Source organism: Engraulis encrasicolus, unplaced genomic scaffold (genome assembly GCF_034702125.1).
Source record: "Engraulis encrasicolus isolate BLACKSEA-1 unplaced genomic scaffold, IST_EnEncr_1.0 scaffold_43_np1212, whole genome shotgun sequence".
Taxonomy (NCBI): Eukaryota; Metazoa; Chordata; class Actinopteri; order Clupeiformes; family Engraulidae; genus Engraulis; species Engraulis encrasicolus.
Genome location: NW_026945742.1, coordinates 465482 through 478294, shown reverse-complemented (window position 1 = coordinate 478294; position 12813 = coordinate 465482). Strand labels below are relative to the sequence as shown.

General features: G+C 42.9%; 1 protein-coding gene across 1 annotated transcript in view; it reads right to left on the bottom strand.

Moving 5' to 3' along the window:
• Positions 1 to 12813, bottom strand: part of bag5 (BCL2 associated athanogene 5) — a 34310-nt gene that overhangs the window by 9918 nt on the left and 11579 nt on the right. Inside the window, exons 4-6 of the mRNA XM_063193534.1 lie at positions 12497 to 12745; positions 6266 to 6625; positions 5107 to 5174 (exon numbers count right to left, since the gene is read on the bottom strand). Of these exons, the coding sequence (XP_063049604.1) occupies positions 5107 to 5174; positions 6266 to 6625; positions 12497 to 12745 (677 nt within the window). The remainder of the gene's footprint in view (positions 1 to 5106; positions 5175 to 6265; positions 6626 to 12496; positions 12746 to 12813) is intronic.

The window sequence follows — 12813 nt, the reverse complement described above, 5'->3', positions numbered from 1 at the left end:
CTGGTGCACTGAAACTGACACATTCTCATTCAACATCAATGTGCAGAACAAACCTGCTACACGAAGAGGCATCTTGTCAGTCGTTGGCTCTGTATACGATCCTCTTGGATTCTTGTCGCCATTCGTATTGCCAGCAAAGCTGCTCCTGAGAGATCTCTGTAAAGAGAAGAGAGGATGGGACGAGGAGATCACAGAGAACCACCTGAAACGATGGACAAGATGGACAGTTGATCTGCAGAAGCTCTCCAGCTTTCAAGTCAACAGATGTTTCAAGCCTGCAAGCTTCGGAGCTGTCAAGACAGCACAGTTGCATAATTTTTCGGACGCCAGCGAGGACGGTTATGGGACAGTTACCTACCTTGTGATGACCAATGAGCACGATGAGAAGTCCTGTTCATTCGTAATGGCCAAGTCCAGAGTGGCACCACTCAAACAGATAACCGTACCCAGAATGGAACTTACAGCTGCAACTGTCGCAGTTAAGATGGACCGAATGTTGAAGCAGGAACTGGACATGGAACTGGAAGAGTCATTGTATTGGACGGACAGCATGACGGTCTTGAAATACATTGAAAATGATGCTGCCCGATACAAGACGTTCGTCGCAAACCGAGTGTCACTGATCAGAGAGGCCTCCAAGCCGTCACAGTGGAGGTACGTGAATTCACCTGAGAATCCTGCAGACCATGTCTCAAGAGGTTTGACAGCAGAGAATCTTACGAGATGTGAGAACTGGATTGAAGGACCTTCATTTCTGCTGAGACCGTGCGAGGAGTGGCCTGTCAGGACAGACCAGTCAAGTTCTTTGCCAGAAGATGATCCAGAGATCAAACGAAATGCTGTGTCTTTTGTCATCAGAGTCGAAAGGGATGAATCTGCTTTGGGCAAGCTCATTGCGTATTATTCTGACTGGCACCGCTTAAAGAAGGCAATAGCATGGTTCACTCATCTGAAAAAGATCCTGCTGGACTTGAGCCACAAAAGAGCAGAACTGCAAGAGACAAGCAGTGCTTCAGATGGCAAACAGCAAGCCATAGCTCAAGAAATGAAAAAGTACAAAGAGAGCTTGAAAGATTTCACTATCAGTGTGGAAGATTTGACGAATGCTGAACATGATTTGATTCGCTACAGTCAACAGCTGAAATATGGAGAGGAGATCAAGACTCTGCTGCAAGGAAAACACCAAGTCAGAAAGAGCAGCCACATATACAAGCTGGATCCCTACCTTGATAAAGGAGTGTTGAGGGTTGGAGGAAGGTTATGTCGAGCGGCGATGCCAGAGGAGGCTAAGCATCCAGCCATCTTGCATAAAGACCTCAAGATTTCACGTCTTATTCTCCAGCACACTCACCGCCAGGTCGGACACTGTGGACGGAACCATGTTCTGGCTAAGCTCAGGCAAAAGTATTGGATCCCGCATGCAAATTCTGCCATAAGAAAGATTATCTCAAATTGCTACACCTGCCGAAAGCTGTACGCAAAGGTTGGAGAACAAAAGATGGCAGATTTGCCAGTGCAGAGACTGACACCAGACAACCCACCCTTTACATTCACTGGGGTTGATTACTTTGGGCCGTTTCAAGTGAAAAGAGGTAGAGCCATGGTGAAGAGATATGGTGTCTTGTTTACTTGTTTGACCATGAGAGCGGTCCATATAGAGGTCGCACACTCTCTAGACACCGATGCATGCATCAACGCATTGCGCCGCTTCATCAGTAGAAGAGGGCAGGTGTCCGTTATCCGATCGGACAATGGAACAAATTTCATTGGCGCTGAAAGAGAGTTGCGTGAAGCCATACAGAACCTCAATGATTCCAAGATCAAAGAAGAAATGCTGAAAGGAGGAATCGAATGGAACTTCAATCCACCTGGTGCTTCCCACCAAGGAGGCATCTGGGAACGCCAGATAAGGACAGTAAGGAAGGTCCTTGCTGCTCTGCTGAAGCAACAACTTTTGGATGACGATGGATTACACACACTGTTGTGTGAAGTTGAGTCCATAATCAACAGCAGACCCTTGACAAAGCTGTCAGAAGATCCAAATGATCTCGAACCCCTCACTCCGAACCATCTCCTGCTGATGAAAGCAAAGCCTGCGATACCACCGGGGATCTTTGAGAGGAGTGATGTGTACGGGAGGAGACGTTGGAGACAGATCCAATATCTGTCTGACTTGTTCTGGCACAGATGGACCAAGGAGTACTTGCCCTTGCTGCAAGAACGTCAGCGCTGGTCCAAGGTGAAGAGGAACTTTGAAGTGAACGATATTGTTCTAATTGTGGATCCTTCCGGTCCACGAAGCTCTTGGATGCTAGGCCGCATCGTCAAGACAATGCCAGATTCCAGGGGCCAGGTCCGGAGTGTGCAAGTGCAGACCAAGACCAGCGTTCTGGAAAGACCTATAACTAAATTATGTTTGTTACAGGAAGCAGTGTGAGCTGGCATCCAGGACTGCAAAGAGTTATTGAGTATTCATAGCTAAGTTCATTTTGAATATTTTTATTGTTGGACTGAGAATTTGAATGGCTCTATTTGATTTGAGTAATTGATGTAGCCCCCTTGTCTACACAATTAGGGGCCGGGCGTGTTAGAGCCATAATAGATAATTGTGAAAAGTGAATAATAATTTAATTTTGTACTGCATTATGTTTAGTTTTAATATTTAGACATATTTACTGCTGTTAAGTAATGTTATTTTCTTGTGATTAATATTGCTTAATTTTATTAAGATATGCATGACGTCACTTTTTGCTGTATTAAAACTGTTTTGCGTGACGAGGAAGGTCAGAGCGCAGCAGTCTTTGACCGAGACAAGACCCTTCGAGACTAGCCAGAAAGCAACGAGACCACGCCATGTCGAGATGACACTGAGACCACGAGGCGTGACATTATGAAGAAGTTTTAAGTTTGATTTTATCCGTTTTATTTCTGTAATGTGACAATTTTCTTATATAAACAGTTTGAACTTTACACGGAGTCTCGCGTCATGGACTTAAGCTCAAAGAACTGGTCATAAAATAAGAATTCAAGAAACTGCACCTACAGTACCTGTGTGTGTGTGTGTGTGTGTGTGTGTGTGTGTGTGTGTGTGTGTGTGTGTGTGTGTGTGTATGTCACTGATTCTTGAGAAAGTGGCTAAAACAGGTTGTAATGTTGACAGAAAAAAACAAAGTGAATTACAAAATTATATGGTATATCCTCGTAGACTAAGGTCTTGGCTTTTCAGAAATGCACAAGGCCAATCTCCCCATTATGTATTTTTTTTCAGAAATCAGGCTTTTCTCCGATCATACCTTGTTTTTTGTCAACACCGTCAGACACAATTAAAAGTTATTAAAATTGTATTGATTTGGTTGCATATGTATCTGGAGTTTTTAAGTGATTATGTGTATTTTTTGGTTCACACATATGCCTTTAAATGTTGAAAATTCACTTTTGTTCTATTTTAACACTGTTTCATGTGTTCTAATTTTAAAATATGTACCGTCATACGATGCTTACTTAACGCCTAAATACAACAAACATTTTTTTGTAATTTCACAAATATTCGTGTAGGCTTAAATTGGCTATTACTTTGATATTTCAACAACTCCTAAGGAAAATGTTGTAAGCACATTCCTTTAAAATGTCCAAAACTCCTTCTTACGGTGGTGACTTAAGAACTGACAGTGGTGACAGTAATCTGAGAGTGGTGAAAGTGGCCTAATTAGTACCTGCATTTAGCAAAATAAATAGCCCTCTCAAGTCAATGGCATCTTGCATAAACACTTTATTTTTGTGTGTGCACAGTATGAGCATGTGTTTTTTACTTCATTAGTTAGATTATCTAGGAAGTAAGCCACTGGTTGTTGAAAATGCGGTAAAAACAGCTTTTAAGTTGTTCAAATCCAAAATATAGAGGTGTATTATCATAGATGTAGGTCTTGGCTGTGCAGTGAATGCATTGGCCAAGCTCCCCATGTTTAACATTTTTCATAAAATGGGCTCTTTCTTGTTTTGTCAACAGCGGCAGACAGAATTAGAAGTAAAAACACATGTTTACTGTATTAAAGTGAATTACTTTAACAATTCAACATAACTGTAGATACGTATTGTATGCATATTCTTAAAACATGTCAAAAACACGTAAAACATGTGTTTTTTGGTGAACTCCATCAGATGTCACCACCGTCAGGTTTTCTGACAAAAAAAAACTCCAAATGCACCTCAGTGGTGGCTAGAGTATCATTTTGGATCACAATTATTACTAACATGCCTAGTAATGTTTCATTAACCAGCACAATTTAGTAACATATGGAACAACATGATGAGCAGAACAAAATCTGACGGTGGTGACATCTGACGGTGTGAGACAAAAAAGCACTCTTTTAAATATTATGCATTGTTTGTTCAGATTAGCCATTTCATTTTCGCTCTGTTTCTTGGGTGCTTCATACCTTTTCTGAAAAAAATTATATTTATTAACATTAATGTAATACAATACTATTAAAACCCCCGACGGTGTTGACAGTTTATGGTTGGGACAGTACCAGTGTCCAAACAAATTAACAAATTGAGGACAACATAATAAACTTACAGGAGCTTCAGTGATGGTGAAGTAGGCAGTAGAGCTAAAGGTTTGAAAAGGGGTCCTCAGTAATGAAAATTACCTTGTGCATACCTGATTTTATTGTCTTTTAGAAAAAATCTGACGGTGGTGACCAATATGCTGGACACATTTTGAGCAATCAGTAAATAATAGTAAATATTGTTTTACATCCACTATGTGCACATCTGTAGAACCACTTTAATATGGTCTTCCACATCATGGTGATATTGTTCAATTCTGTTAGTGATTTTTGTATTTTAAGTCAATTGAAATGATGATGCCAGTCCTTGGGACAGGCGTTTTTACAGGGTGTGGACAGGTTTATAGCCATGAAAAGTAATAAAATTACACTTAAATATTTCAAACAACCGTGTATTCGTGTGACAGACCCCTTGGCCATTACCTGGGTTCATTTTGTTTGTGAAAATTTAGTTGATTTTCAACAGAATTAATATTTTACTGCAGGGACATGTTTTTGCCAAACTTTCAAGAATCAGTGATGTGTGTGTGTTATATACCTGTGTGTGTTGTCTCCTTCCTCCTCCATGTCTAGATGTTTCAGCAGAGCGTTGATCTCCTCCACCACCTGTTAACACACACACACACACACACACACACACACACACACACACACACACACAACTGTTCTGCATATTCTGCTATATTTAGATTAAATGACATCTATATGCTGCATCTATATGTAAAAGTATATAACTTTCCCCTCCACTTTCTTCCTGACCAACGACGGCCAGAAGCAGTGTTAACTTAAGACACAGGAAATGCAAATGGCATGATACAGATGAGGAGATGCAAATTAATGAATGTTATATATGACAATTTAATGATCAACTGCAAGGTAACATTACATTTCACTCAAGGCTACTGTAGGTTACATGGGATACAGTGAAATCAAATACAGTTTACCCAAGATAGATAGACAGAGAGAGAGAAAGAGAGGGGGAGAGAGGGAGAGAGAGAGGGAGAGAAAGACAGAGACTGGAGCCCCTTCAGAGATGGAATGAGACTCTCTGAGGTGAGATTATATACCCCCCATCCCAAAAGTCTCCCTTTGTCTTGCTAGGTCAGTGACACCCCAGGGGTTTGAGCCACCACATGGCATGGGGGGGATGACCCCTTAAGTCAACTTTACTGAGATAACAGCAAACAGTATCATTTCTGAGTCATCAAATAATCTCCATTCTTACATATATCTCGATTAAATTATATTATTTGACATTATAGTGTGTACCCGTTTGCGGTAGTTGCGTACGGCCATGATGTGATATATATATATATACTCTATATATCTATAATCTGCCCTGTCTGTGTTCATTTAAGGGTCAATCTTTCTTTGGTGCATGAAATTTATTTTTGTACATTCATTTTCATTCGAGAGGGTTGTAGCTTTCATATGAGTGACTTCTGAAGCCAAGTGATTAATTGAAAGTCAGGTTATTAGCTGTTATTCCAAACAGATGGGTAGGCGACAACTCTTTTGGAGGCGAGTGTATATGTATGTGTGTGTGTGTGTGTGTGTGTGTGTGTGTGTGTGTGTGTGTGTGTGTGTGTGTGTGTGTGTGTGTACCTGTTTGTGGTAGTTGCGTACGGCCGTGATATATATGTGTGTGTGTGTGTGTGTGTGTAGTGTGTGTAGTGTGTGTGTGTGTGTGTGTGTACCTGTTTGCGGTAGTTGCGTACAGCCGCGTCCGTGGAGACGTCCAGGGCGTCGAGCGACAGCTGCAGGTGTGTGAGGTCTCTGGCCAGGTGTGTGTGCGTCTGCGTCTGCGCGTGCGTCTGCGTGTTGCCGTGCGTGCCCTGCGAGTCGTTGAGGCCCATGAGGAGGGCCACAAGCTGGCACCGCGCCCCGCTCAGCGTCTCCATGGCGATGTTGATGGCCTGCACGGCCTCGTGGGTCTCGTTGGAGAGCGGCAGCGTGCGCACCTGCGTGGAACCTTCTAGAACCTCCTGCACCGCACACACGCGCGTCAGGGCCCGGTAGCGCGCCTTGCGGAGCGGAACGCTGCCCCCTGTCTTAACCTGTGGTGACACACACACACACACACACACACACACACACACACACACACACACACACACACACACACACACACACACACACACTTGCTTACCACCACACATCATTGACACCATCTTAAAAGGGGCTCTATGTGGGATAAAAAGTTAAATTAATCACTGTCCCGAGTCAGCCGATGCTTAGTTGAGTCATTAGTAAATGAACAATGACTCTCGCGACCACTTCCACGGTCTGCTGAGAACCCCAAATGTAATTTTTGACAGAGCAGTCCGCTACGAGTGTCATGGGAAACACTTTTCATGCGAAACATCGCTTTACATACCGTATTATATTCACATTTGTATCAAGTGCTGGCATTCTGTGATGAAAAACATTCTCAAACAGCATTGGTTCAGGACAGTGTAGATTTTGAGACAGACATGCCACCGGCACCGCACAAACTACGTCATCCTACATAGTGCCCATTTAAAAAAAATGTATTCATCATACCACAGGACATGATTCCAGTACTTCTTAGTCTGTTTGTCTCTGATGAGACCATGTTCATGGTGGTGAGGTGTATCAGTGTGTGTTCATGGTGGTGAGGTGTATCAGTGTGTGTGGTGTGTGTGGTGTGTGGAGTGTGTAGAGCAGTGTTTCTCAACTTTTTTTTAGGCGACTTTTTCTTTCAACTCATGAAGAATTTCAAGGCACCCCAAACCAGCAAGCCGTAACATGGCAGCGCATCCGATACCACAAAAAGCGTAGAAAAGTAACACATTTGGAGACGTCACACGACCAACGTTCGAAGTTGCAGCTGACTGGGGCGACCTATTTACTCTATTGTGCCTGAATGGCAGATGAAAGATTCCACTGACTAGCATTAACTCATCAATTTAGACAAATATGTATTATATTACATAATTTATTTATCAGCCACGTTTCCGAGGCACCCCTGAGGGGGGCCCGCGGTACCCCTGTTGAGAAACACTGGTGTAGAGTGTATGGAGTGTGATATTGGTGGTGTGTGGAGTGTATCAGTGTGATGTTGGTGGTGTGTGGAGTGTATGTAGTGTGTGTGGTGTGTGGAGTGTGTGGTGTGTGTGTGGGGTGTGTGGAGTGTGTGTGGTGTGTGTGTGGTGTATGGGGTGTCGAGTGTGTGTATGTGTATTATGTAAGGGCTCTAAATCAACACCAGACAACCAGCCAAGTTCTTATACACACACACACACACACACACACACACACACACACACACACACACACACACACACACACAGGGGAGAGAGAGTTACACGTAACACACGTGCACACACACACACAGCTATATCAAACGGCTTCCCGAAACAGACTGCAGGGACACAAACGGAGAAAACACACGCACACACGCACACACACACACACACACACACACACACACACACACACACACACACCGAAAAGCTGCTGCTGCTGCTCATGCTCCACATTTCACTTGGAATTAAAGTGATAAAATAAATAGTATATACATAAATTATCAATAAATATATAAATTATAATCAAATATATAAATTATAAATAAATAGGTTATATGGGGGATTATGATAATATACAGTACAATAAAATGAATATTAAACTTTAAGAACAAATGTGTAACAGACCCCTTGATCATTAGCTAGATTTGTTAATTCATGAATACAGTATGTAATTGATTTTCAACAAGATGAGCACTTTGGGATGCGTTTCTGCCAAACTTTCAACAATCAGCGTCATAATAATCGATATTGCTGAGCGGCCTCCCTGTTCCGAAGGTCTCTCCAAACATGTTTACATAACTCCTGACCCTCTAAAAAAAGAGGGTGATCACGTAGTCTAACTCACAGACACTATTGCTGCTACTGCTGCACCGACTTCTGCCATCAGTATTGCTGCTACAGACACCAGTGACAGACGGGGCATTCTTACTCTTAAAGGTAAGATCAATGTTTCTTACACTTGGTCGTTTTAAAATGCGAATAACCTGGTTTGTTAAGAAATATTATAATATATTGCTGAAGTTTTTTCCGGGCGGGGAAAAATGAATAAAATATTCAAAATGTGCATTTCTAGGACTTAGTATAACCTCCACTCAATATTTCTACATTTTACTTATCTGGGTTGCATTTCCCAAAAACTCATAGGTAGTACTTAAGCCTAAGTAGTACTTAAAGCGATGGTTCGGAGTAGAATCACCCTAATGCCATTTGAACCGTGACACCCATCCACCTTTACACCCGAAGTGTTTTCTGCCGCAGACTTACATCAACAGAGTTGCCGTGTTATTCGATGTTTATTCCGGTTAGCTTGACTCAAGCTCATATGGATACTGGGCACCGTCTCCAAACTTTCCCCACAAAAATAACATGTCATTACACCAAACTTCTGCAGTAGCACAAATATGGTCTGTACTCACGAAACGAAGCATTTGGAAGTTTGGAAATAGTCCAGGAGTTTAGTATTATCAACACAAGCTGAATAGCTTCTCTGCTGCTAAAGCTGTGCCAACGTTACTTCCGTCATATGAGACAAGCCCGTAAAAGTCTTCAACAAACTTCCAGACGAGAGTGTTAAAAAAGTTTTCACTGAATTGTGATTAAGGCTTATCTTTTCAAGGCAATACTTAAAAGATATTTCAAATCGTACCTACTATCAATTAGACAAGGATTTTCGTTATCAATACTGATGCTGAATTCACTTTTCATTGTGCATATTATGAGCTTCGTTGAGGACTCTTACATGCTTGTCTTAGATGACGGAAGTAACGTTGGCGCAGCTTTAGCAGCAGAGAAGCTATTCGGCTTGTGTTGATAATAATAAACTCCTGGACTATTTCCAAACTTCCAAATGCTTCGTTTCGTGAGTACAGACCATATTTGTGCTACTGCAGAAGTTTGGTGTCATGACATGTTATTTTTGTGGGGAAAGTTTGGAGACGGTGCCCAGTATCCATATGCGCTTGAGTCAAGCTAACCGGAATAAACATCGAATAACACGGCAACTCTGTTGATGTAAGCCTGCGGCAGAAAACACTTCGGGTGTAAAGGTGGATGGGTGTCACGGTTCAAATGGCATTAGGGTGATTCTACTCCGAACCATCGCTTTAAGTATGAGGTGCCGCCTAGGCTATATATCAGAATAGGTCTCACATCATCATTAAAGTTTATACATACACTATTTTACCTAGCACATGCACTTTGCACAAGCATTTTAATTGCATGTGTGAGAAAAAAAATATCATATGTGGGCCTATAAAATTATTGTATACATAAACTGTCTGTGGTGTGATATATTGCCTAGGTGGCCCCTCATACTTAAGTACTACTTAAAGAGTTTTTGGGAAACGCAGCCCTGGTCAGTAATGATTCTTTCCACGGTCTAAGCCACTGAGAATTTGTTGAATGTTTTATTTTACAGCGACTTAGAACATGAGGGCTGCCATCTCACTGCTGGTGCTGCTGCTCTCCATGTGTGGAGTCCAGACAGAGAGCCACGGCACTGACGCCTCTACCCAGGACGTCTCTACTGAGCTGAAGGAACTCAGAGACATGGTGGTGGAGCTGAGAGGATCACTACGATATACTAGAGATGACGTTAAGGTTTTGGAGGCTAAGGTGGCGATGATGGAGGCTGATAATGTAGCAATGAAACAAAGGCTTGTGGCCAGTGAGAGTAAGGTTGAGGCTCTGGAGGCTGAAAATAAAGCAGTCACAGAAAGGCTTGTGGTCAGTGAGAGTGAGGTGGAGAATCTGAGGAAACAGATCAGAGCAGCACCCAAGGTGGCCTTCTCAGCAGCTCTGATGAAATCTGGATACACAGAGTCTGGGAGTAATAACATGAACTTGGTGTTCACTAAAGTCATCACCAATGTAGGAGAGGCCTACAGTAGCACGACTGGCTTCTTCACAGCTCCAGTCAGGGGGGTCTACTACTTCAGGTTCACTGTTGTGGATAATCTGTCCTCACGCTGGATGGTTATCAGAATGTATAAGAATGGAGAGCAACTCATGCAGCTGCAGGAGCATGACACTGATAACATGCCCTCCTATCTGTCCAGTGGCCTGGCTCTGCAGCTGGAGAAGGGAGACACAGTAAACCTGGTGCTGCCAGCAGGCAACAAGGTCTATGATAATAGTGCTGAGAGTCGCAACACCTTCAGTGGCTTCCTGCTCTTCCCCCTCTGAACGCCACAACAACAAATGTAATAATTTTGTAATCAAATGTAATCATTTTATGTAATCAAATTAAATAATAAAATAGATCATAGTGTATATATAGCCACAACATCTTCAGTGGCTTCCTGCTCTTCCCCCTCTGAACGCCACATCATCACCATGACCACTCACAGGGACACTGACAGCTTTGGCTGAGCCCAGGACGAAGTTATCTTAAAAGGCCCCCCATCCAATATACACAATGTAATGAGGACCCAATTCTGGGCTCCTCACCCCCCTCTCTCCCTGGGCCCAGGGTAACTGACCCATTTGTCTCCTTCCCTGATGACCACTCAATAATGGTGTTGGTGATGATTCGTTTGAGAAATGATGAACGTTGTACAACATTGTCATGATCAAATAAATGTCTCTTTAACTGGATATCTGTCGGGTCTTCATTACATACCAATACACCAATAGTAACGAGTACGACAAGGGAGAGGAAATCCTTGATACAGGAGCTTCAGTTGGTTTAAATACAATCTTTACTCAGTGGGCTCGTACATATAGTCTGGTTTTACCTGACCACATCAATTACTTCGTAATTCATTTTTGGTCTGGATCCTCGATGCCCTGGAGCGCTTGGCTGGAAGGAGTGAGCTCAGCTCTGGTTTGAATCGCTGACAGATGACGTTCATGACGTATGTTATTATGCTCCCAAGTGCATCTGGAGGACGACTAAACCCTCCCCAGAGAAGCGTAATCAGACCATTCGTGAATAACGGCAGGCTATAATACATTGTAATAATACATAGTAATCGAGAACATATATATGTTTTTAAATTCAAACATTTGTATGGGCTTTTTGCCTTTATTTTAGATAGGACAGTGAAGGCAGACAGGAAGTGAATGTGGAGAGAGAGAGAGAGCGTAGGGATGGGAAATGACCCAGGCCGGATTCGAACCCTGGGTGAAACCCTTGGGCATGCAAGCACAAATGTGGGGGGGGGCTTAGCGTGCTGCGTATGGCCTTATATGCCTGCAATTTTGACATTTCAATTTTGACTTTCTGTGTAATAGATCAGTAATGACATCATCCCCTCAATATATTCTCTTCTGAGTGACACAGCCTCTCTGTGATGGTCTTTTATTTCTCCACTCAGTGTCCTTCTTTTTAAAATGTTCTTCTTGTGTTATTTTATAAACCAACGTTTTTGAGATTTCTCGCATGATTCAAATTTCCCTCAAAAGCAATACTTCAGCCTGGCTTTAACGGTTGACACGTTGACCTTGTGCTAATTGTCCATGTAATGCATGGATTGAGTTATGAAAATTACAGCATTTTGCTTTAATTCACAAAATACCAAGGGTCCTAACATCCTTGTTGAATCCGCTTGTATATCTATATATTATATTATATAAATATTTAATATTATATGTGTGTGTATTCTACCTGTGCGAGCCTCATGGCCACGGGACTCACTAATTCAACGCCCTTTCGGTACTTACCGCTTATCTCCTCGGTGCTCCCCGGTGGCAGTCCTTGGCGGTGCGGTGTCTAGATTATATTGTACATGATGTATTTATTGTATATATTATATGTGTGTGTATTGTACCTGTGCCAGCCTCATGGCCCCCCCTGGTGGCAGGCCTTGGCGGTGCGGTGTCTAGATTATATTGTATATTATGTATTTATTGTATATATTATATGTGTGTGTATTGTACCTGTGCCAGCCTCATGGCTACGTCCTGTAGTGCCTGTAGTAACTCCTCGGTGCCCCCCGGTGGCAGGCCTTGGCGGTGCGGCTCCACGATGCCCGTTAGCAGCAGTCCGCGCGCCTCCTGTGCTAGCGCCTCCACTGCTAGCCGCGAGGGGTGATTAGCGTTGCCCTCCAGGTACCTCAGCAGCCCTTCCACCTCCCCCGCCACGCGCTTACGGGCCGCCTGCAGCTCAGCACGACCCTCAGTCTCCACCTGCACACACACACGCACACACACACACACACACACTTATACAGTATATATATATTACACACTACTAC